The 25909-nt window shown below is 40.9% G+C and overlaps 1 protein-coding gene across 2 annotated transcripts in view; it reads left to right on the top strand.

The window, feature by feature from the left end:
* Positions 1–10211: 10211 nt before the first annotated feature.
* The window catches only part of klhdc3 (kelch domain containing 3), a 205877-nt gene continuing 190179 nt past the window's right edge, over positions 10212–25909 (top strand). For both annotated transcript variants that reach the window (XR_014595954.1, XM_083987644.1), the window contains exons 1-8: positions 10212–10280; positions 12038–12279; positions 13580–13756; positions 14012–14127; positions 14213–14284; positions 15755–15968; positions 16542–16628; positions 17699–17807. Coding sequence is in view for 1 of the 2 variants with exons in the window: in XM_083987644.1 (XP_083843770.1) it covers positions 12126–12279; positions 13580–13756; positions 14012–14127; positions 14213–14284; positions 15755–15968; positions 16542–16628; positions 17699–17807 (929 nt within the window). In the remaining variant the exon portion in view is untranslated. The remainder of the gene's footprint in view (positions 10281–12037; positions 12280–13579; positions 13757–14011; positions 14128–14212; positions 14285–15754; positions 15969–16541; positions 16629–17698; positions 17808–25909) is intronic.

The following is a 25909-nucleotide window of genomic DNA, read 5'->3' as shown; positions in this document are numbered from 1 at the left end:
AAGGCATGATTGGCCTGCTGGTCAAGTTTCAGCGCAGATAAGATTAAGTTTGTGCTCTGGATCATGATCAGAAAAGAAATGGTTTGAAGTTTTTAAAATGGTTGATATGAAAGGAGCAGAAAAATGAAAATACTGACTTCACGTGTGTTAAGTCAGCCGCGCTTGGCCTGAGCTTTTCACTACCCTGAGAGGCCTAACCGCAACAATGGACAACTTCTCCATCTTAGGATCACAGAGAACACAACTGAATTTAACTAAAACTTTGATCTTAAGTCATTAGAATCAAGTCTTTGTTATTAGTTTTATGGCTAAAATTGTACTGATTAATGTCTGATGTCAGGCCTAGATAATCACCTAAAGGTAAAACTTTCCGTTGTGGCCCAAACTAACTTTTTACATTTTCACAAGCAGCCCAGACAAAGCATAAACAGACAAAACAACAAGTATTTGGAAAAGTTTTAAAGCAACACAAACATATTTATGCTGTTCAGCTACTTTTTTTTACTTTGTTAAAAGAGAAAGCACAAAAGCTTGAAGAGAAAGTTCTTCTGTCTCTGAAACATATGACTGACAATGAATCGTACAATCTAATAGGCCACAGGGCCTATTGCCAATCAAATTGTGAGGTCATAGATTTGTACTAATGCTTATCTGTTAATCTGTAACATTTAAAAATTCCTTTGTTCTTCGCTCACTTGTCTGAACCCACATCTTGACAATGACCTAGCCTCTCTCTCAGATGGGTCGCCTGTGGGCTTTTGTACCCCAGCCACTGAAGATAATACACAACATTAGCACTGAAATGATTTGTGCTTGAACAGAACAACACGACAGCTGCAGTTCATGGACAAGGGAAAATATAAACACATTACAAAAGCCACATTTACAGAATTTACTTCAAGATGTCCACATGGACTTTTTCCCCCGAATCCAAACCTCTTCAGCCTGAACACAGACTGGGTTGCAACATAGCTTATGACATAACTTCAATCAAATCCCTTTGGAAAACCTGTCAGCTAGAGTACCACATCCTGTAATCACTAACTTTTGTCATGCTTCAATTACGTTTACACACACAAACACAGGTAGACACAGTGAATATATTTTAATAAATGAATATTACTGTTTGGAGGGAAGATGTGTGGTAAAACAGTCCGAAGAGTCCCTTGGATGTAGTGTGGGGCATAACACAACTGTGACACCCAATTCTGGTGCTCACCTGGGGCTATATGTGACCTGACGAGACTGCATATTTATTAGCTGACGTTCACACCCACACCTGTGGTAGTTGATCCAGGGAGTCCTGTTTCCCACATTTCCTCTCAACATGCCCACTCCTATCAGAACCGTGAAGTGCCCAAGCAAGCTCCAGCACTGGATGACATCACATGCAATAAAATGCCATCTTAGTCACTCAATACTCATTGTTTGGATAGAGACAGTGCCAAGTTTTTCACACAGCAGAGGAAGGCAAGCAGAGACAATGAAACTCAACCGTCTGCCATGACGCATATATATATTTTTTTCTTTTTTACCTATTACTCTGTAGCTGTATTGTTCCAGCAAATGCCCCAGTGTGAAATATATTTCACCTTATTAAATATCTTTGAATTTTATAGGTCACATTTTGCAAAGCGTGGGTTGTTTCAAGGTATCTGACATCAAATATACCATGATCTCTGGTATCCTTGTGCAGCAATCCTCCATGCAACCCGTAACGTTTCTATTCAGCCTCCAACTTTGGCAGTGAACTGGTATCGTGAGTAGAAACAGTGTAAGAAGTCTGTGTCAGTAATAAAAAGGCAGGAGTCAGACCTGGCTTAAAGACAAAGGGTCTTTGTTTTGACTCCTAAATTGATTTTTATATTGTCCTACAATAATAATAGTCTCAATGCTAGAAAAATACACCAGGCAGTACAGTTAGGAAATGGTAATTTTGGAGCAGTTATACAGGGTTAAGAGACTTTCATTGGCTCTTAAAAAAGCTAGTACTTCAAAGTCTGCATTCAGGTCTGACCACCAAAGTCAATGAGGTAATCATCAAGGAGATGATCAATTGTATCCACAGTTAGTTTGTGTCCTGTGCTTCTCAGCCAGAGGTAAGTTGTTGGTAAAATTGGCATCCATTTAATGACAATGTGACAGTTAATTGATTTTGCTTTGCTGGTATAGAAATATTTTGAATGAATAAGTGAATAGTGAATAATCTACTAGTATATGATTTGGTAGTGAAATATAAGTCATTCTGAGGACTCATCGTCATTTTAGCTCTTTCAGTTTTCCACTTTGGATTATGACTATCACTAATCATTTTCCCATCAGATTGAGCTAATATTATCCCAAACACTGAGTTAAGATTATAAACAATATTAAAAATCATACTTGCTAAATATCACCACATAGCATTTTCATGTTTACATGCTGACAATAGCATTTAGCTCAAAGCACTGTTGTATTTTTGCCTTTGCACAGCCTCACATAACTGCTAGCATGGCTGTGCACTCCTAATCTTGTTCTTTCATTGATTTATATTTGTTTAAACATGAATTGGTGCCAAAACCCTTTTCAAACCCGTAACTGTTATTCAAACCTATAATTATGATGGCGTCTAATAAAACAATGCTTTGTAGACGGTAGTTCACTCTCTCCATTCTGCTCTTGTTTGAGAAGCACAGTAAACAGGGACACACGGTTTTGCACAGACCAGTATTTCACTTCTCCCTGAGTGCAATTCGAAGCCACCCTCAGGTGGCAGTCAGGCTGAATGGCGAGATGAGGTCACTTCATTATGTGACATCATAGTTTCACATGGCAACCGTGCCCCGGCAGCAGGAAGCAATTTTCCCGTATCAAAGGTTGAATAACAGAAAAAAGCTGTAACTTATTTTTACCCTCTCTAAAAGTATCAATCACCTTGAGAGGGAGCCTTAACCTTTGACCTCTGATGTCATTCCAGCAACAGTTTGTGTGCCTTCAAGCTTTTATTTGGAAGCTCTGTTGACCTGCTGGTGTGATCTATTAATCACATAAAGGATCTTTAATCATAAGCCGGAGCCAGCCAGGGGTTTATTGCTTGCCTGTGTGTTTGACATCCGAATCGGCCAGTGTTGCCAAGTGCAGAGGCTTGTTAAAACATTTAGAATGCAGAAACAAAGAATCAAGAAAGAGGTGAGCCTACATATTTACATTTAAACATTAACATGCCCTGACATTTGATGGATCTGCTCTGTAATCATGATGTACTTCACAAGAGAAACAGCAGAAGAAGAAAAAGCTCACTGTTTCATCTGAGTGCCTCAGGCAAATGGAAAGATGTAGGCAAGCCAAAGTACATCTTGAGTCATTTTTGAACACCACTATTGCGTTGCAGATTAGTTTAATGTTTTGGTTGAGGTAATTCTTCTCTGTCATTTTCTAATTGGAGGTAAATAAGAAAATACCAATAAATACACAGACAACTTGTAAAAACTTCCACAGATGTTCTTTAATCTTTTTTTTTGAAAAGCAGTGAGGATAACACTCATTTTATCTCACCATGGAGACATCATTACACTTCAACTCAAAGAGTCTGGATTTAATACAGGACAGACGAATGTAATTTTTATTCTTGCTTTGACATACATGGTGGCCTTGAGGGCTTTACATAACAAGCTGGACCTACCTGAGAGCACTGCGTTATTGTTTGCCTCACTCATGTCACCTCCTGTTAGTGGAATGGATGAGCTCATTGCTGACACCACTCTGAGCTATGCGTGGCTTGTTGATACTAAAATTCAGCTGACAAACACGCGAACACCAGAGGTATTCTTTTCCAAAGTAAAAGTCTGAGACACTGACACTGTCTGTGTCTTGAGCAGAATGACAATTTAAACGACGCAGACACAACCAAAGCAGACATATTATAGTTTTGAAAGGTTCAGATGCTATTTTTTAACATGAACATCTGTCGTACGATGAAAAGACAAAACTTGGAGCCACAGTTTGTGGTTGCATAGAATAATTACCGACATATTACACTGAAAAAAACGTAACCTCACAGCGGATTAACCAGTGACAAGGCAGAAATTGCTGAAATTGCTGGGTATTAGAGTTCAGAATCAGAATCAGAAAACCTTTATTGTCCACCTGCAAAAAGCAGTGGAAATTCTTCTTTGATGTGAGATGTGCAAGAAACATAAATTAAAAACACAGTTTAACATAAACAAACACACAAATAAATACAGTCATAGATAGATAGATAGTCTCCTCTGGCGCTGATTGCTGACTGCAGACAAGAGAAATATGTCAATTACATTTTAGGCCACATTGTTGCTTTAAGAGACTGCGTGTGACTAAACAGTGTTTCTCACATTCCAGGCTAAAGATATGTTCATGCATGACACAACACAAACTTTACTTTATTTGAGCATCACATGGGGGATGATAGGAGCAGATGCGAGTGTCACAACAACTGGAGTGTAAACAGGTGCCATGCATTCTACGAAACAAATGTGTGGGGTGAGGAGGGGTGAGGTGGGGGCTCTCCTGGGGCAAAAATAGAAAGGGAGCCACATAATTAAAGTGGTGCACATGAAAATACTTCTTGTTGCCAGTTGTCTCTTCTGTTGTAGTCAATCTAGGAGACCCTGTGGAATGGTAATTATTTAGTCCCAATATAGGTTACGTGAGAGTAAGAAGTATCACTAACACAAACCAAAGCTGAACAATGTCAATAAAACAATATCACAGACTTCAAGGGGAATGAAATAGCTGTAGGAGAATGGAGGTTAACAATGCATATGGCAAACATGCGGTGAAGCAAACCTTTTTAGCCTCAAAGTGAGATTACTGAGGCTTAAGTGCACTTTCACACCTGCCTTATTTTGTGCAGTTGAATTGAAACCAGAAGCATTTTCTTCTCTTCATTTGGGTTTTCCACATATTCTAAACAGCTGCTCCGTAGCCTTTCTAATGGAAGTCAAGAACAAACCACAGAACTGCAGTTTTACTGAACCTTAACAAACACTTAAAACTGGATTTCCCAGAGTTCACCCAACCAAACAGACCTAGGTGTCATTCTCAGTAAACACAACATTGCATTTTATTGCTCATGCGATGCAGTGATTAATGGATTAAAAAAAAAAGTGAATTCTTCATTCTTTTTTCTTGATTTTCAGGTCAGAGGTCAACTACAGAATAGTTACAAAGGTCAAACTTGCTTTTGCCAATCCTAACAGCCGCGTAAACATGTTTTCATGTTTTTTATGGCCAGAGTTGAAATGATAATACTCTATTAAATCCCTCATCTGTTAGGATTTTAAGCTTTATCCAATAACCGACCTCCCTGCACAGCCACATGACTTTGCTTATAAACTACGGCTTGTTGGTTAATTGGTAATTGGAAACATAGCCTAACCAATAAAAAGCTGCAACAAAGTACTAATTTCACTCCTATTTCAGAGTAATTCAAATGAACCATAAGCGAGAAAATGACCTCAGGCGCATACCAATCATCTTCTTTAGTAACTCACAGAGAAGAGCTCTGTTCATTTAATAACCCCCAAATTAAAGGAAAATGTATGATTTAATCATCTGGCCACAGAGTTAGATCATGCTCTATGACATCATTCTGGACTGCTTAATGCTGTTGACCTAATCCAGCTACAGCGGAAGTCAAATCACTACGTTAAACATCCGTGGTGTATCTCGGCACGCTGTAGTAAAGCAGCGGCCTGAGCTGGTAGATGGATGTGTTTTTAGCAGGATTTGATATTATGACTGAGAAGTGTAGAGTATAACTACTTTTAAGGCAATGGCCCAAACATGATGACTGTGCTTTCCTGCAAATATGTTACTTGTTTTGTGCCCATTGTAATGGAAAGACATAGTGGAAACTATGGGAGAACTTCAATAGCTCTGTCTCAGTGTAAAACATGGTAATGACATTTTCAGGCAATTTCCATACAATAATTGGATATAATAGAGAAGCAGGCGGAAACAGTGCTACAAAATTATACTTAACTATTATAGTACTTGTTTTTCATGTCAACATCAACAAACAGTTCTCTCCCTTTCCTTTCATTTATTGGTTTATTTTGCATGGAGTTGGTTTTACTGTTCATAATAACAGCACACTTAGGGCTTTTATGTGCCATGGTAAAGAAAAAGGTTAACCAAATGAGCCATTTCTAAGTAGAGGCTGTATTTTTCTCTGCCACAAAGCATTGCAAAGCTCTTCCATCATTGGGCCTACCCAAGAATACCGAACAACAGTTGGTTTTAGCAGTTGTTGTTGACTTGCAGAGCTATGCTCCAGTTGGGCAACTCCTGTTCTCTATGTCAAGGCATAACAACAGACAGACACCACATGTGTTGGCTATAAAGTTTGTAAAACACACTACTAAGCAAATGTGTCAAAGAGTGGCTCAGCAGGGCAGATGGGTGACGCAATCTGTGCAAATGCTGACAGGTGGGATGGCAGGCTCCGCTCTGTAGGCAGAACAGGCTGGGTAAAGCTGCAAGAGATTACAAGACTTTCACTGGGCAGGGCAGGGAGAAACTCACTTTCTGGAGCTACAGTACATCTCACACATATCACGTCTGAAAAAGGGAGATCAGACAGGAGAGAAACTCTAAATGTTTATGAGATTAGATTATCTACAGAAATAACCAAAGAAAGACAGGTCTTGTCAAGCCAGCTCTACTCACTTTCCTTTTGTTGTTGAAAAAGTGGTATAATTCCAATATTATGGACTGAGACTGGAGGCCCAACATCTATTAGGGAAAGGTGTATGCGTGCCGTAGTATAATGTCATTGTATTATCCCTTATCATTATGGAATATGAGGTTTTGGTGTAATAGCCCAAAAACAAAACAATTACCCAAAATAACATCCTGTGTCCCAGACATGTGATCATTTAAATAAACGTATCCAAGCCATTTCCAGAAATTCCTGGGTCCACTTCCAGACAATAACATCATCTAACAACAACTGTGTAACATCAACAGAGCGCATAAAAGGACTGCTGAGTAGACAGCTTTTCGGATCTACAGAACTGAATTTAAGATTTTTTCATCAGCGCCTAACAGCTGGAGATAAAGAACACAAGACGGATTTAACTGAACTGACATAACATGTGTATTGGCTCTACAACAACAAACGACACGTCTAGATGATTTAGCCTTTCAAGTGGTCATCATTGTGGAGTCTGCTCCACCTATTGTAACCTCTCTTTTTTTTCAATGGCTGTCCATATTTGGTCTGGAATCACCTATCAGAGCTCCAAGGGACAGCCACTGGCAGCTGTCATTTGGGCAGCCCCAACCACAATCTCACCATTGTGCATGACGTGCAGCTGGCATGGGGGGTGGAATGCCTGCACACAATGAATCAATCAAAGCCCCTCCTAAGTGGACCAGACCTGGGCAGTGATACGGGCAGATCCATGGCAGCTGTAATTCAGCTCCTCAGTGCCATAATCCTTTTACAAGGCTCTACTTTCACTCCAGCCTGACCATTTGGAACTGAGCTGATCACACTAAAGCCACCCCCTTTGTAATCCAATGCTTTTAGAAATTGGGTTGCAAAGTCAAGTTGCATGAGGTGTCATATTTACAGTCTAGACGTGTGAAACAGCTTGTTAAACGGGATCCACTAATGTTCTCTGTATGAGACTTCACATACTATAAAATAGCCACTTCCTCCTCAGGGTGTTTCTTGTTTTCATCCTTGACCGCGTGACCTGGACCTTAGTCACAGTCAGATCGGGTCAGTCATGCCCACATCAACCTCAGATGAAGGCAAGCTGCCCAAGAGCACATTCTTATTTATTGAGAACATGGTCTGGGAGAAGTGCTTGCAAAATGGAGGACTTCTCTTTCTCTATCTTTATATCCAAAACAAATTCATAACTAATAACTTCCATTTGACCACAGTCTTACACTGGAATAAGCTATGATAATTAGGCATATCATGTGGTTAAATACACCATCTTGTATCAGTAAGCTGCTGCCATGCTGAAGTATTTTTCAGGGAAATGCGTACAAAACACTCAGATCTCCTGGGATACTGCTTGATGTGCATGTTGTCATGGCCTCAGTCCTCATTGCTGTTGCGTAAGCAGCAAACGCAGAGTATCAAGTTATTGAATACACTGCCAGAGTCTACCAAACCGAACCGACTGGATCATCTAGTCACATTATCTGTCCAGTAATCCTGTGGTGAATCATATCCTTTGAAACGTTTTGGGCAGTCTTATGTATTTGGGGCTGGAAAAGCTTGTTAATCTCATGGGAAATCCAAAATGATGTGTAACAGCGCCATCTACTGCTGCAATTATGTTACTGTGTGTGTGTGACAGAAATAGTCATCTGGGTTGCTGTGTTTGTTATAACAATCGGGAATGGGGTTTCATCAGCTCGATCCATTGTCTTCCTTCACCAACCATTCTCAACCTTGCTAACTTGTGACACCCTCAGGGCCTTAATACTGATGTGTTTTGAGATATATTTTCTTCTTAAGCTGTGTTATTAGGAAGACTTTTTAAAATAGATAGACCTAAGCCATGAAAAAAGCATATTTTGTGTAACTGAAATTTATATGGTAATTAATAGTTATTGACCCTTTTATTATCTTTACTGTAACACCTCCACCTCTTTAACAAATTGGGACTCATGTGGTTCCTGACTAAGTTAGGGAACCTGTGCTAAACTATGCACCTGTATTTCCTTGACAAACACTGCTGCTCTAGATGTCCCAGGTTTCCTTGCACCAATTGGGTTGGGTTGTAGGAAAAGTGCAGATATTACTAATAACATAAACAATTGCTCTGTTCTATACAGTCAGCCATAACAGTATGCCACCACAATGATGTGCAATGACCCTGAAACAAAAGCAGTATTTGTTCCTTTTATCATTTAAATCTGTGCTTTTCCTTCTTTGATAGGCCTATGTCATAATTGCCTGTGAAAAGAATGTAGTGCAAATTAATTAGGGTATTTGTGCTCTATTAATTAAAATTACTTCGGCTTTATTAGCTAATCAATTGGCCCAATGTTGTGGCGTGATCATGAGTCAGAGAATAAGAAATCCATTACTGGCACATATTCCTATCAAATCAAATAAACACAGTCTAACTGACACATAAAGCCTGGATTCAGTTGGTGCTGTTGCTGTTTCATCACAGGCTGCTACTGTCACGCTTGCATTGTTCTGAACGGAAACTTGGAGGCAACAGGTAGGCCTAAATAGCTATACAAGTCACACAGGGTGGGAGGTGTGTGTGGAGGGGGGGTCACCAGCCAACTAAAATGTTTTGTCCAAGGCCCTCAAACAGGTTAATGCAGCCAAACTGGTTGAAAAAGCTGAACCTCTCTTTGAGGAATGTAAAGAATGTGTTAAAAAAAAAAGTGTGTAGTGGAGGGTAAAAGAAACCCAACTGTGTAGGAGCGAACACTACAGCAGGTAATCATAACTCAGAAAGCTACTACACACAGGGTTTTGTCAGTGTGTCCTGGGTGAACACAGCCAGCAGGGGGCGCTGCTGGACGCTCCTCCACCCAGCACGTCAGGACTGTGTCGGTGGGGGCTCGCAGCAGCCGTGCGCTCCCTCCCGGTGGACAGAGCGGGCTCCTTGACGCTCACGAGTGATTTGAACGAATCGAGTATCGAGTTTTCGAGTATCACTATCAGGTGTTGCTGCAACTTTGAAGTCACGATAGTGCAATAGGCACCGACATGTTTTGTAATTATTCTGTGGAAATATATTAAACAACCCTGCTTTCCTGTCCTTCCAATACAGGTCACAGTAAAACATAAATTAGAAAATCAGTTCAATCAATAATGCCACCTGTGTCCCATAGATTTGACCAGCTTCTGTGTTAAGTGGACAATTACATAAATAAGACATTTTCCGTAGGCTAGATAACAAAAGTAAAATGCAACAATATTACTAAGATGCACTAAAAGTTGTGTAACTTGACCAAATTTAGGAGCCAGTCACTTTTTAAGTCTCATGTCAACCAGCTAAGTCAGTAGGCTACTGAAGTGAAACTAACCACATCTCACTGATATAACAGACAGTTGGTTCATAAATATAAAAGGCAAACGGGCAGGGTAAGATTAAAGGTGTTATCAGTGTGGGACATGAGAGAAGGGGGTTGTGGCTAATTCGTGAATCGAGCGGTATCGAACACACGCCGGTCGGGAGGATCGGCTCGTGCAACCCGGGACAGCACAGCAGCAGCACGAGAGAGCACCGCCTGTCTAAACACCAGTGAACCACAACCGACTCGACCCAAAGGTAGAGAACCCATATTCATCTGTTGATACTGCTGTCTATTAGTTGACCGGTAGGCTGGGGGTGGAAAATAAGAGTGAGTCGCTGTTTTAACTCTTTAAAAAAGAAACAGACTCTTTTCTTTCCCTTTTTAAATTCAGTTGAGGTTAGCTAGCTAACAACTGAATAAGCCTCTCTACAGATTAGCTTTAGCCGGGCTAGCAGCAGCTTCTCCTCCCAGACAGCTGCCTATCAAACAGCTGGATGCACGAGCGCTATTATCGATACATGGTTTCTGTTGTTGAATCAGACGCTGTGAGCCAAAGCCACCCTGGCTGTTAGCAGCCTTGTTTTTATAGATAATATGTGTTGTTGCTCCTGTCTGATAAGCTAACGTCGACTAGCTTGTTTATGAGGCGTTCACTGGACTGTGGGAAGGGAACCGTGTTGCAGCTCAATGTCATCGGGTCTAGATTGGCTTTATTAATCAATAATCAGTATCTCCCCGATATAGATGGTAAGCCAAAACCCGTGCGGCAGTGTGTATCGATTTTCTTGTCTGTCAACTGAGTTCCAGTCTGTACAAAGCTAGTGTGGTGTCTTATGAAGTTGCCATAGCTAAGTCATCTGATATCAACAGTATCCTGCTCAGTGGGTCAGGAGGGTGAAGGGTCTGCTCCCCACCCAGGTCAGTTTTCACAAAGACTCTGTCTCGGTTGTCAAAGTCAGCATGTGGATGACACAATATGGAAACGGCAGAGATATCTGTTTTGTTCGGGGAGGGGGTAAACTACAGTAAACCGATATAATGCAGCAAAGATGAGGCAACATGCCCATTGCCCTCTGAATGTTGCTGCATTTTGAGGAGTCAGTTTACTCCCGGGTGTGCTCTCGAGTTCACGTGGCAACTTTCACATCGTGCTCCAAAGCAATAACAACACGGTAAACAAAACAATGGCTCAGTTAGAAGTCTGGAGTCACTTTTGCATGCTTCTTTAGACCTGGGCCGTGTCGCTTTTCAGAGTTGTGTGGGCTAGAAATAGAGAGGTCTAAGTTAAATGCTCTTCTGGGGGTTTATTTTTAAGAGCAAACAAAGGTTGGAGGTCAGTGAGAAAGTGAGTCATTGGGACAGAAAAAGCAGGGGCACTTGCTTTTCAAAAGTTGCAGGCTAGTCATACTGGTAGTTTTTGGATGATAATCTGTTAATATTTAACTTTTTGCTTGAATTATTGTTGAATTACAAGATGACACCTAAATGCAGGGCTACAGGTTTTTCGTAGGCGGCGTGTTTGATTTGCATGCCCATCCATTCATACAAGGACAACTGGCCAAACAACATTTTCATCATGGCGCTCTTTCAGTGGATTAAAGACATGCTCATTTCATTCATTGTAACTAAACGTTTTCTGAAACAGTTTGCTTAATGCGGATATGGTGATATTTATATATTTTGATTGATAGGGTGTTGCCTAAACGGTATGCATATTTATTTTTATGATTCTATATTTAAAACTTTTGTGGTGCAGTGGGAGGGCATAGGGATACGAGTGAACAGGAAGAAATAAGAGTGGTAGGTGTGGGTCTAATCACCTCTTAAAATACTCTCCCAGTTTAGATAATACAGGGGCTTGTGAGCCTGTCAGCGACAGCAGAGCCGAGCAACTCTTGGCCCATGAGGACAAACAGTTCCCCTTTGTGTTCTCCTTTATTGCCCCTCCCTCCCAGTTTGTGCCCCTGGTCTCCTAAGCAAAGTGTTACTCCTCTTGTTTTCTTCTTCACAGGTTCGGATGGTGTTGGCTTGATGGGGTCCAGGCGAGCGACCAAGTGATGGTCTAAGGACTGGCAGTCACGGAGGTGCTCGCGCGTGGAATGTTGCGCTGGTCAGTGCACCTAGAAGGAGGGCCGCGGAGAGTCAACCATGCTGCTGTGGCGGTGGGGCACAAGGTGTACTCTTTTGGAGGCTACTGCTCTGGGGAGGACTACGAGACACTCCGTCAGATCGATGTGCATGTGTTCAACACAGGTAGGTGGTGAACATGCAAACATATCTAAGCATATGTCCAGGAATTTGTGGAAAATCTCAGAATGTGAACTCTTGAATCAATCTCTCATCTTCAGCGGTTTGTCTAATAGTGAGTGCAGCTATTGTAGAAACTTGGGTTTTCCATCCCTTTGCAGTTTTATGAATTGAAAAGCAGCTCAGGCATTAAAAAGAATACAATTTTCGGCTCTGTGGCATTCTGACTTGTCAGTGGAAAGTCCTTAAATTTTACACTCAGCCCACATTGGAAGCCCAGTATATGCAGGTTATGCATGTCATGTGAAATAGTTTAAATTCTCACTTATCTACTGTAGGCTTCTGTCTTTACTCAAATTATCTGCGCCTGAATGTTTGCCCCAAAGTTTTATCTGTAGTGCAGCAGGAAAATATTTGTTTTTTCAAATTAGGAAGTGAGGATAACAGCGTGTTTCAGGGGTTATTGAACTTTCACCACTATAACGGTAACTCAGTGCAGCTGGCAATTAAAACCCCAAACCTTCCATTGCGGTTTGTTAAAAGCGTCTCTGTCAGTTGTTTTTCCTTTGCTATCCCACAAACACAGGTGTTTTCTTTAAATGTGCTGCTGTAACTTTTATAAAACGGCTCCCTTTTTCTTTTCTGTAACCAATTTTATACTGAGTCTTCCCTCGGTGTTGTCAGCCACCTGCTTTAGGGTTTTACAACTTCCTAAAGTAGCTTGTGCCTACCTGCTATTGCTGTACCTTGAAAAGATCTGTGGAAACAAACCTTGATTTTCGATGCCTTCAGCTGATTGTAATGGAAACGGGACCACCTTCAGCTATTGTTTCAGTATTTTATCCTGACACTTGCTTTGTGCTCCTTCTCTTTGATGTTGATTTTACAGCCAACCCTTCTGTCTTTTAAAAGCCCTTTGTTTTATTTTTCTCTTTTTTCTTTAATGTCTGTTTTTTCAGAATTTCAGTTTTGAGCCTTGCAAAAAATGTGATTTTTTTAAAATTCCAAAATGCAAAGATTGGCATCACCTCAGATGATTGATAATTCTTGAAATCTTGTTTTACTATACAATGGGTAAAGATATGCAGGTATGTCAGACAGTTAGAGCATGCAGGTAGATTTTCAGATTCAAATATTTTGCACATGTATCTTGCAGGTGTTTAACACTATCTAAGAAATCCATCTCAAAACTGACTGTCTCACAAATAAAGCTACCATATTGTATATTTATTTTACCGTAAGCATATATTGTCAGTATCTCAGAGCTGAGTAAATATATTGATCTCTTGATTGTTTTGTGCTACAGTGTCTCTGCGCTGGATGAAGTTGCCTCCAGTGAGAACAGGAGGACACGAGCGTACCTGTGAAGTGCCGTATATGCGCTATGGCCACACAGCTGTGCTGCTGGATGATATTATCTACCTCTGGGGTGGGCGTAACGACACAGAGGGGGCCTGTAATGTGCTTTATGCCTTTGATGTCAGTAAGTACACTTGCATCTAACTCCTGCTGTTAAGTGATAGCTTCGAGCTGTATTTCCTTGAGGTGCACCTGTTAGATGTTCAGGTGGTGAAAGGCGGCGAAAACTGTGTTTATGTCAGAGAGTTCTAACACCTGCTTATGTGTCTGATGGCTTTCAATTGCAGATGACTCGAGTGTGATGTCAGGGCTGTAAAATGAGAGGTTAGGTCGCTCACAAGTGCACTGAGAGTTGACATAAACTGTTCCTGCTTCATAGACACCCACAGATGGTTCACACCCAAGATTTCGGGGACTGTTCCAGGGGCGAGGGATGGCCACTCGGCTTGTGTCCTGGGGAAGGCAATGTATATATTTGGAGGATATGAACAGCTGGTGAGTCTTTATCACTCCTCACTGTGGGGCATGCTCTCCGAACATCAAAACATAATTTTAATTAATCTCCACTTCTGTTTTTTAGGCTGACTGCTTCTCCAATGACATCCACAAGCTGGACACCACCACCATGGTTTGGTCATTAATCAATGCCAGAGTGAGTTAAAGCCATTAGTTGTTAATTCTTCAAAATAAAATAAATTGCTTTAGTTCTTAGTCCCAAAAAATGGACGTAAAACGCCCCCTCACATAAACACAAAGATAGAATGGACTGGCAACAAGCTTAGTTACATTCATAGCACTGTTGGAGATCAACAAACCTTTGGTTATTAGTGGGGTTGGCAGTACTGCTGCACAAGCACCCAGTGGTCAAATTGGCTGGATACAAAGACACTGCAATGTAATGCAGCTCCCTGGTAGGTGGCCAAGTACAAAAAGCCTCACAGAGGATTATATACACTCCCCTTTTTGGAAACAGCCTTTGTGCTTGTATGCAGTCAACCTGCTCATGTGATTACCTCTAGTAAAGTGTGCTTTAAACATAGACACCAGTCCCTACAGTGAATTGGGGAACGGTGGACTCTCTTTCCTCCACTAGTTTCTGCTCCAAACTGATAACATTTTGTCATCAAGGAGATTACAGTTCTGTGCTTATAGATTTACTTGAGCATGTGACTAAATAATACATTTTTTCCTTCAAGCTCTCAGATTTCTCAGCATTCCTTTTGGAAAACAAACCAACGTGCAACCTGAGCTTTGACTCAAAATCTGAAAACCTGTTTTCTGTAAAGCTGAACCTGTTTCAAATACATTTTGTGTGTTATTGCAGATTTAACCACCAAGCCAGATATTGTCTCCAGTAGTGTTTTTAAAACACTTTTAATTAGTTTGATAGTTTTCATTAAAGTGACGATTTGCTTATTCATATAATTTAAACAGCCTTTATGTTTTCACAAGATTTTATTTTTTGCCTGTTGCTCTGCATAGAAAGCCAATTAAAGAGCCTGCTTGCCTGCATACAATTTGTGGAAACAATGGCAGCACATTCTCGAAAGGAAGTCACGTGAAAGGCTTTGCTGTGGCTGTAGGCCAGCTAAATGCAAAGGGAGTAGAAACATGCCTCTTTGTTGAGCATAGCTTCATCCAGTGGTAATGGGTCACATTTCACTTGACAGTATATTTAATCTAGTGTTCACTAGTAAACGCAGTATAAACTGCATTATTAGTTATAGCTTGATTTACACAGTATAATTGATACAATGTCTATATAACAGTACATTACTCTTGAAATGTGTTGAAGTGGTCTGAAACGCGTGCATACCCAGTGTTGTCCATTAGATGGTGCTGTGTACCTGAAGTTGCTGCTTAAGACACTTCATATTTGCCTCTGTGAACATGGGGCTTTAAACTCAGGGCTGTGACGAGAACAGAAAGTTTAGAGACATTGGAGAGTTTGCAACTTAAACCAGTTAATGAGGTGTGTTATTCAAGAAAGCAGCAGTAAAAAGTCTGTAGGTTACATCCAGCGTCCTTGCTCTGGGACCTGTCCCGTCTCCTCACTGAAACTTTATGGGGTGCGAAGGCAGAACAGTCACCACAGCATCATGTGCCGTTCCTCTCTTCACAGGGCACTCCGGCTCGCTGGAGAGACTTCCACTCGGCCACCATCATTGGGACAAAGATGTTTGTGTTTGGAGGGCGAGCTGACCGCTTCGGCCCCTTCCACTCTAACAACGAGATCTATTGTAACAAGATCAAAGTGTTCGACACAGAGACCAACTGCTGGCTGAGCACACCTTCCACACAGCCTTTGCCAGAGGGGCGTAGGAGTCATTCGGCCTGTAAGACACATACACACGCGATATCTCCATTCACAAATAGGATAATAGCTGAGCTCGTAATGCATTTTCCTTTTCTCAATATGAGACTTTATGTGGAGTAACAAATGGTGAGAATACTGCTTGTTGACGTGCAGCAGATGTAATCATTTCTAAACAAATGTGTTTGTAAATTTTTTCATTAGTGAGTTAATGATGAGGCACAAGTCTTTAAACTAACATAATGGATCTTTTAGTTTTTTAAGAGTAGTAAATCATATGTTTCACAGGGGAAGAACTTATTGAATTCATTTTCATGCTTATTATTAATGATTCACTTGTGTATAAATTGCAGTCTTTTTCCCAGCGTGGCCTGTCTCAGTTTCATTGTTTTTTGTTGTTTGTTTACTGGCTAAATAAACAGTGTTAGTCATTCTGCATGCGCCTTTTACAAGAGAGTATGTTTTTCCTCACATGGTCATATGACACAAATCCAATCTAACTGCCTCACATGGTTTCATTTGCTGTGCCTCTGATGTCACTGATCTTCATGATGGACCATCATTTTTTCTCTCTCTCTCTCATTCCTGTGTTTAGTTTCCTACAACGGAGAGCTGTACATATTCGGAGGATACAATGCCCGTCTGGACAGGCACTTCAACGACCTCTGGAAATTCAATCCAGGTGATTCACTACGTATTTATGTCAGATTTGGCGCATCTTAGTGAGGGTAATTTTGTTTTTGATCTACCTGGGCTGACAACTGTCAGAATGAGAGAATGCAGCGCTGGCAGTGGTAGCTGGCACTGACCCACTTTCTTCCTGTAGTGTCACACAGACAATCCTCTTCTCTCTTATGACACCATTGTTAGTTTTGTGGTGGTGGCTGGCAGCTCCCTTCTTGTGTGGAAAAACCCTGTTCTTTTTTTTTTTGCCAGAAACACACTCACATCTAAAACTGGTACAAGTAATTAAAAATAATTCGGTCCCTCGAGTCTTTGTCTGCTCTTACATTTGTTGCCAATTTGATTCTCAACTCAAGTGTTTTCCTGAGGAGACCTTGTTCTCTTGTTCACAGCAAAGCAGTATTATTATTATAGCTGATGCAACACTCTGGGTGTGTATTCATCCTTGATGTAGGGTACTATATGGTGGTAATATATCATGAACCCAGTACCTACTGGTAACCATATCTACTTGGTCTCGGCAGTCCACTAGATGGCAGCATGTTTGTTATATTCCTAATTATCCACTGAAGTCTGAGTGCCCTGTTGCTATAGAGATGCTATGATGCTGTTGGCTCTGCGCCTCTGAGGCTACACAATACATCCTTATATGGAACAACTGAGACAGCTTCAGCATCATCACTGATATTGCACTTGAGCAGAGCAGAAGAAAGGATTTGTGTCTATTTCTGAAATGTAAAGTTTTGTGTTGAAATGAAATACATTTTGTTTACCTGCTTTCGTCACCCCCTTTCATCCCCTCATCCTGGTCCCCTGTTACAATGAGAGACGCTATTGGATTTCTGTAGCTTTAAATGGCACAGAGTTTGTATAGCTGCAACATTTGTTGTTCCAAAGCTCCCTCTGTGGAGCTATTTAAGGCAACGATGTAATCTGAAGTTTTACTGAGAGCCTTCCATCTCAAAAGAGAGTAGCGAGGTGCATGTGTGTCGGTTTTTCCTTTTTGCATCAATACATCTAAATATTGTTATCTCAACTTTATTCTTGTCTTGTGTTTACTCACAACAGAAGCCTTTTCTTGGAACAAGGTAGAGCCGAAGGGGAAAGGCCCGTGCCCGCGGAGACGGCAGTGCTGTTGTATGGTTGGAGATCGAATCATCCTCTTTGGAGGAACGAGGTGAGCCACATAATATTATTACTTGAACTATAATTTTTCTCTGCTCTGGACTACTGACATATTCTTGTACCGTATGTTAAAGGATTTGTAGCGCTGTAATTAAAGATGCTCCTAAATATTCCCTCTGTAAGGTTTCCCCTTTGATAGTGCTGGAGCTAAAATTCATTTCTTTTTTAGATTATCATTTTGATTCTTAATTAATTCTTTAATTAGTACTTTAAAGTGCTATATTAATTATATATTTTTGTATAATAAAAGAGTGTGAAGATTGAATACAGCTGCAAAACCATTCACTCGTTTCTGAGCGCATTTGGCAAACAACTCATTCCACTACTCTTTACCCTCAAATACCCTCTTACTGTTACACAAGATACACAACCAGACACAAAGTTGCACACATAAGGCAAGTAAATACACAATATACACAGTATATTTCAATATTCATATTCTCAGATATAGAAATTCTCAGTATGAACATTAAAGCCTCACAGTATGTAGGGGAGAACAATTATATTTTGGATCAGCAATCAGAGAGCCTTCTGTTGAATTATTCCACATTCAAATATCCAGTTGTTGTTTTTCTTTTTTATTTCATTCCCCCTGCATCCATTTTTCACAGGGGGATGTTTGATAAAAAGCTTAAGCTGACATCACATGATGAAAAAACCACTGTGTGCCAGCTGAGCCATTGTTCTCTTATACAGAAAGCAGAGCCACACAGCTAAATGCAGAATACAGTTGGCCCCACTTGTGTGTGTCATCAGCCTCTGAGCTCCTTAGTTGTCTTATTTGAGTGTCCAAATTTCAGATATTTCAAAGTCAAAGGTTTGGATGAACTTCCATGGACTTTGTTGCATCAAACAGGAGCGAATATGTTCCTGTCACCATTTATTTCCATTTGTTTCAGCAGAATGTGAAAACCAACTTGCAAAAACATTCACACTTTCCTGAGTTTAGTAATTCATCATGTTAAACAGCATGTCTCATTTATTTTTGTCAGTCATCATGTTGTGGTATAACGGATGAGGAAAAAAGGGATTGTATTGAAAACTTGTTTGTTGATGCGTCCAGCTGTTCTCATTTATCATTGTTAAAACTTATTGTATGTGCCAGGACTGATGACGACGACAACTGACTTGTTCATTTGTCCGACAACTTACTTTGTGACAGCACCTGACTGTGAAAATGTTCTGAATTAATTGCTGGAAAATATCTGATCCTGAGAAACAATGCAGACACTCACACTCCAGGCTGACTGTGCATAAATTGGCACCACCAGTATTACTGCTACCACTGTTTTAACTACTACGTCTACTACTACTATTACTACCACTTTTACTACTGCTACAGTTTGTAGCTGTTACTGAGTTTAAAATGAAACACAAATTATGCTGGGATGAATAAAGCCCATTGAAAAGGGGAGGAAAATCCAGGAAATTGCTGTAAAAAATATTTGCTTGCAATAAAAATTTGTCAAAGGGATCGTGAGTGTGCTGGCTTTTCCTCCCCTTTTCAGTTTGCTGCTGTAGCCATGCACCTCCTTAAGTTTTATCCTTTTTTTTTGAATGCTCGCTTCTCCCTCTTTTTTCATTATGAATATAGCCCATTTCATAAAAAAAATATATATATATTTATATATTCAGTACTAACTTGTGTTGCAAAATGAACACAATATTTCGCTTCTTACATTTGAGCTATTTAGCCAAATGTTTCAAGCATAATTCTGTATTTTGTCATAAATCTTGTAGAAGTTGCAAGTTTGGCTGTTACTATATATTGGAGCTTTTAAATAATTAAGTTGATGAACTTAAAAGTGAGCCAAATATTGAATTGTGAATAAATGAGAGCTACTTTAGTGCAGTTCAATGTCTCCAAACATTAAACCCCTTTGATAAAACATCATCATTTTGGTTTCCAAAAAGAAAGAGAATCTGCAGAGTAAGATCAGAGGTTGCCTAGAGACTGGAAGTTACCAACTACTTTCTATACATACACTTTTTTTGTCCCTCTCTCTTGATGCTTTTCATTGTTGGTCATTATAATCTTTATGGTGCACATGCTGTCAACAACAAACCTTCTTTTATTTTTAATATGCCAACCAGAGGGTCTGGCTCCTGGAGACAATAGTCTGTGATGAGTCCCTTGTTGGTTGTAACACAGTAGTGGATTGCCGGGGGTTCATAGCTGGTGAGTTGCCACTGGGCTGGTGACAGGCTTTTGATAGGCCAGCAGCCAGTAAGTAATGAGGTAGCTAATGGCTTTAGCATGGTCCAGCATAGCCCGGAACCTGGGTACTGTTATCAGCAGGCCTGTGTTATCAGGTAAACCCCACTGGGATAACCTGATAGAGAAGATCGGGAGGCTGTGGATAAGAGTCCTCTCAGCCCCACTACGTCTACAGGGCCTCAAGGCCGCCGGCTGCTGCTGAGTAAGGTTTCCATTGCTCGAGTAGTCACCACATCATGGGGAGGAGCACACTCTAATACACAAGTGTAATCTTGAAACATCCGCCATGCAACAGAATTATAGTCATTACACTTTTAGGCAAAAATATAATGAGCAATTTTCTGATCATCCCTTGGAACAGATGTTGCTCGTCTCACAAAATACTCACAGCAGATCTATTTTTATAAGCCACTTCATAAACACATTAGTAACCACAGTGATAAGAAACAGAAATGCTGCTTCTAAACAGTCACAGTCAAACGTCAGTAAAGTAAGTTGTTGACATGGAAGTGAGGATGAGGGAAAAAAAGGGACGTAAAAAACCCCAAAAAGTTTAGAGTAGACGAAGAGCTTAAGACTCTGCTTATTTTTGAAGATTGTTGTGCATTGTTTGGTTTCTCGCCAGGATTAGTCCAGGATGGGTTTTAAGGAGTCATGATTTCCTGTTGTGAGCAGATAGGGTTGGGGCTGGAGAAGGGAGTGTCATGGGGCCGCTGGAATGATGGAGGGTGCTAGCTGAGCAGAGGAAGAAATCAAACGCCACACGATATCTCCAACATCCTGTTTAAAAGCGTTGAGGCAGATCTTTTCTTTTTTTTTTCTTGAGGAAACTGTGGTCAATTCTTCACTTTTCTACTTTAAGCTGAATGCATGGCAGGTTTTATTAGGAGAGAATGCTCTTTTGTTTGTGTTATTTGTAAAGCGGAAGGGTTTGAAGTACAGCGGTTGCTCAGTTGTTTTAAGTCAAGTCAAGATGTTGTTTCCTGTAACTGTACAAATTGGTGCATGATCCCTGCAGCAAGTCGGCCACACAGGTTCTCTTGACCAGAATTCATGTTTGTTGTTTACATGAGCACGCTTAAGCCTCTTACACACAGGAACTCCCATAAGCACGTGCACACACACACTTAGACACACAAACACACTCCTTACCACTCATTTGTTTGCTTTTGAATGTTCTTTGCTAAAGATTTCCTCTCACAGTGCAGTTGGTGTTTTGACTGCTGCCAGGATTGGCAATTATTAAGATCAGGGCGAGCAAGTGTTTTGTTCCGTTATACATGACTAATTTAGTGTGAACATTACATTTAAAAGCAGCCTTTGTTTTGTCTCCTGTGTTTATTTTTGCGTGACCCAACAACATGAGGGCAGTTAACGGGGCCAAAAAGTTATTGGTGTCTGTCTCGGTGCAGCTGACGAATGCGTGCACAGGCTGTCGTGAATTATTTGCTGGACACCTTGCTTGTGTTTTCTTGTGGGGCTCCTCATTTTGGCCGGTCTGCCAAGGAAATTGTGTTGAAATTTATGGTCCACATCTTGTTTTCCTTGGTTGGTTGTCCTTTCAAACTGATCCAAAACAGAACCCCTGTGTTGATATTTATTCCCAGTTTATGATATTTATTTTACCTCCAGGAATTTGTTCAGGAATAATTTATCACTTTAGTGAAGGACAATAAAACTATTAAGCCCAAGAGACCTCTGCTTTCAAAGGGGTTACACTTCAGACTGGACATAAGGCAAGGCAAGGCAAGGCAAGGCATCTTTATTTATATAGCGCATTTCATACCAAGGCAACTCAATGTGCTTTACATAAAGACAAAACATTTAAAAAAAAAGAAGCATAAGACAGAATAAAAACAAACAAAACAATAAAAACAGAGTTAAATGCAAGAGCAAATAAAAGTAAAATAAAAGAAACATTAAAAAAAAAAAAAAAAAAAAAAAAAAACACTGAGGTGTGACACATTTGTAAAGCAAACATCAAGAGTACAATATACGTTCCTACGATTAAGGTAAATGTCTAAAGTGGTCTTTGTTTGGACTTTAATGTTTGCATTTAATTTCTCTACTTGGATGCTGTTAAATTGGTTGCAATGAAGCTGGATTAAGTGAAGGGCCTCCTTTTGTTTCTGCCACACACTTGCAGTTCTTTCAGAATAAACCAGCAGTGTGTGAATGACAGGCCGGGCATTAGTGGCAGTCTATTGAGTGCCACTTACGTCAGTGTAAACAGGCCTGCAGAGCTGCAGAAAGGCGCGAAATTCTGCCCCATCTCTGATTTATGACCTAAAAGGGCATTCTTTCTCACAGAGTGCAATGTGATATACCCTCAGTGCCTCTGCTACACTCATTTACTGAGACTTGCTCACTGCCCCACGAAGGACGACCCGTGCATGACTAACTCCACCTGCACTGACCTTCTCCTTCACACACACATGCAAGCAATGACCAGCCAGCGTACTTTGCTAACTTTTTTTTTCTCACCTTCCGAGGAACTGAGTGCAGCTTAACTTGAGATGCACGTGAAGACGGTGCCAGGGAGATTATTGATCTCCTGCCGAGCCTATGTTGTCATTGTTGGCATCCGTCACACTCTTTGCATAATTGCAAACGTTAAGATGAGGTTGTGCTAAATTGGGAAGCATTTTGAGGTTGGGTACAGGGCATCCTCTGAGGGGCAGGATGTGAACAAGGACATGACAGATTGGCATGCTGGGAGCAGACAGCTTGGAATCTGTGGAGGGAAATCTGGCACAGGATCTTGAACTACTTGGACTTGACAACATGTATTATTCCATCATTGCATTTAGTGTACCTGTTCCACCCTGGACAGATATTTATACCTCTCTGAAGACTGTGACGATGACTGGTTAAAATGATCTCTGTGTACAGTATTTGTTGCCGTTTTTTACATCGCAATTCCAGATGAATGTCTGAAGAATCAGTCGCCATTTCACACTTGCACCGCACCACACATTCTGATCTACTGGAATAGTCCCTTTGGTTCAGGCAAAGGGTAGTGTGCAGGAGTGATTGTAGAAACATTATCAGCACATCCACTTGCTCACTGTGAATTCTCCGGACAATAACCAGCTCAGTGAACACGTTGGCCCAGTTGGACATTACCCTGACTTTGTACCTGGCAGAGTCAAATCCAATTCAGGTGATATGGACATTTGCATTTACACATACAGCCCGTCCAAGTAATGTCAAGAAAGGTTCAGGGTGCAGTAGTGCATATGTAAAAGCAAATTGTCAATTAAGGATTGCGTATGGGTCTTTGGTAAATCTAAAATGTCCTTGATGACTGTAGAATATAGGTTGTGTGCTTCTTTTATCAACTTCTTCATGTGGACGACTGCTGATGAGGAGTGTCGTTCAAAGGAGTTTTAATTTGCTCTCACTGTGAGCAGCAGGGGCCAGTGGCTGTCAGTTCAGGTCTAAAAAGCCTAGCCATGAATGAGTCTCTTTGATGTCATCACTAAGGCAGGTCCAGGTAAGGTCTCTGACCCTTATGTAATCCAGTGATGTAAGAGACAAAGTTATTATCTGTTATCATATGGGCTCAGACAAATGAGGAGGAGGTTAATTGTAGCAGAAAAACAGCATGAAAGATTGGGGGACTTTAATGGTCAGACCAGTTTTAAACATATTTAATGTGTGTGACGCACAGCAGTGGTAGTGTCACAATAATGAATACAAATGTTGGTGGCAGACCTTCTGCAGATATTGATAATCCTGATGTTATATTTATAACATTTTTAATTATCTATCTGAACATCTATGAGTGGCCTGCACTTTGTCTCATTCCATCCTTTTCTTTTCTTTTTCCGGTGTCGTCTGCCATTTGTGTGTGTTTGCATGTGTCTGGATGTGTTCACATGACTTAATGACTCACAGCTCTTCTTGCCGAGCCGACGTCAGAGTGTTGCACACACACACGCACATGCTTACTCTGGCCCTGCCAGCCTGAACGGGTGTGCTCCATTTGGCAATATGCGGAGTTGCTTGGTACATTGAGTGAAGATGTAAAGCTTGCTGACGCCATCCCTATCATTAGATGCAGAGGCATTTATGCTCATTACCCAAGTTTAGTACAGAATGCTAAATATAAGACTAGACATGGTTTGTTTATACAATTCCATCTATTTTAGTTAAAATTGTAAAATTCATTTAAATTCATTTAAAATTTCCTGTTACCATTGAATATTGTGTGTGTGTGTGTGTGTGTGTGTGTGTGTGTGTGTGTGTGTGTGTGTGTGTGTGTGTGTGTGTGTGTGTGTGTGTGTGTGTGTGTGTGTGTGTGTGTGTGTGTGTGTGTGTGTGTGTGTGTGTGTGTGTGTGTGTGTGTGTGTGTGTGGAGCAAGCGGGAGACCACATACCAGGTAATCTCACTGCTAGCCAAAACATCCCAGCATAGAACCTCTTGTTTAATCCACCAAAACCTCACCATGATATTTAATCTGTGTGGAATTTAACTGGTCACTTCAAAACGGCACGTTGTCGTTGAGCCGGGGAGATTCTGCAGAGTGCAGTGATTTTTGTTTAGTAGATCAGAAAAGGTCAGAAGCCTGGTGCCTTGATATCACCTACAAGGCCATTTCTACCTTATCAATGGCTGAAAGCACTGCTCCTATCATAGCCTAGCTGTTTAAGTGCAACTTGTTATCACTGTTGAACCTGACAGCCCAAATGTTAGACTAAACACAACATGTGAGAGGAGAAAACTAAGTCTTATAGGCACTTTGTTGTTTTGTTTGATATTACATGAAAACCGATCTGTGTAGATTTGTGTTTCTTATACCAGCCCTTACCTATGGACTCTCTGCAGCCCATAATAGCTTAGCATCTGTCACAGTGGTACATGGCTCCGTGGAAACAAACCATAGATTTTGATGCCACACATGTTGTTGTTTGGCCTCTGGTGTCAAAGGGTAGGCTGCAGAAGTTTCCTTTATTAATTGTCTGCGAGCGTGTGTGTCTGTGTGTGTGTGTGCGTGCGTGTTCCCTGCGCCCGAGATAAAAGCTGTCAAACAGTGGAGGTGACCCCAGCAGGATATGGGGCATCCCGCACGTGGCGGCACAAGAGCTGGGGGCAGCACAGCAACTCTGTGATTTACTCTTCAAAGACAAGCTCATGATAGTATTTCATCTGCATCTTAACCCTCCTTAACCCACTAACAGCCTGTATACATTGGAGTGTCGTAGGGTTGAGTGTTACACAGCGGCTCAAATAAACAGACTTCATAGGTGATGCTTTGTGATGCTATTGTCCATTTAGATTGACATGTCTAAATAGCCTTATTTTATCTTCTGATTTACTACTGTCATCACGACCAAATACCTCCCAGTATTTCTAGCTCCTCTTTGCAGACTAATGCAGGGCTACGAGGACAAATAAAACAAGCAGACAAACAACTCAACATAATAAGTGGCCATTTGTTCACAATCAGTAAGTCGTGTTTAAACAGCACTTGCTTGGCTGTAAAATTGTTTTCTGAGAGTTTTCTTTGTTAGACGAGAAGAATATTCTGACTAACATGAGAGGAAACACTTGTAGCAAATGTAAAAAAGCAGGATGTGAAGAGATAATCAGTTGCCGTGCAAATGTAGCTGGTGTATTAATGAGCTAGTCTGATAGAAGGCATGAACCATAACCGCGTAGGGAGACTACGGTCTGGAGCTGCGGATGTTCATCAGTATTTCTACTTTAGAATGTCTCCCGGTGGCTGGCCTTGAGGCCTGGTCTTAAAAGCTGCTGGTGAAGATCCGGGCTATAGAGGAAGCACTGTAATTCCCCAGAATGAATCTGCCGGCTATAGAGGAGCATTTGACATCCCCCTGAGACCTTCCCCTGTAAATTAACCAGCTGTGTT

The sequence above is a fragment of the Trachurus trachurus genome (assembly GCF_905171665.1).
Source record: "Trachurus trachurus genome assembly, chromosome: 15".
Lineage (NCBI taxonomy): Eukaryota > Metazoa > Chordata > Actinopteri > Carangiformes > Carangidae > Trachurus > Trachurus trachurus.
The sequence above is the reverse complement of the archived record's forward strand: the minus strand, read 5'-3'. Positions and strand labels throughout refer to the sequence as shown.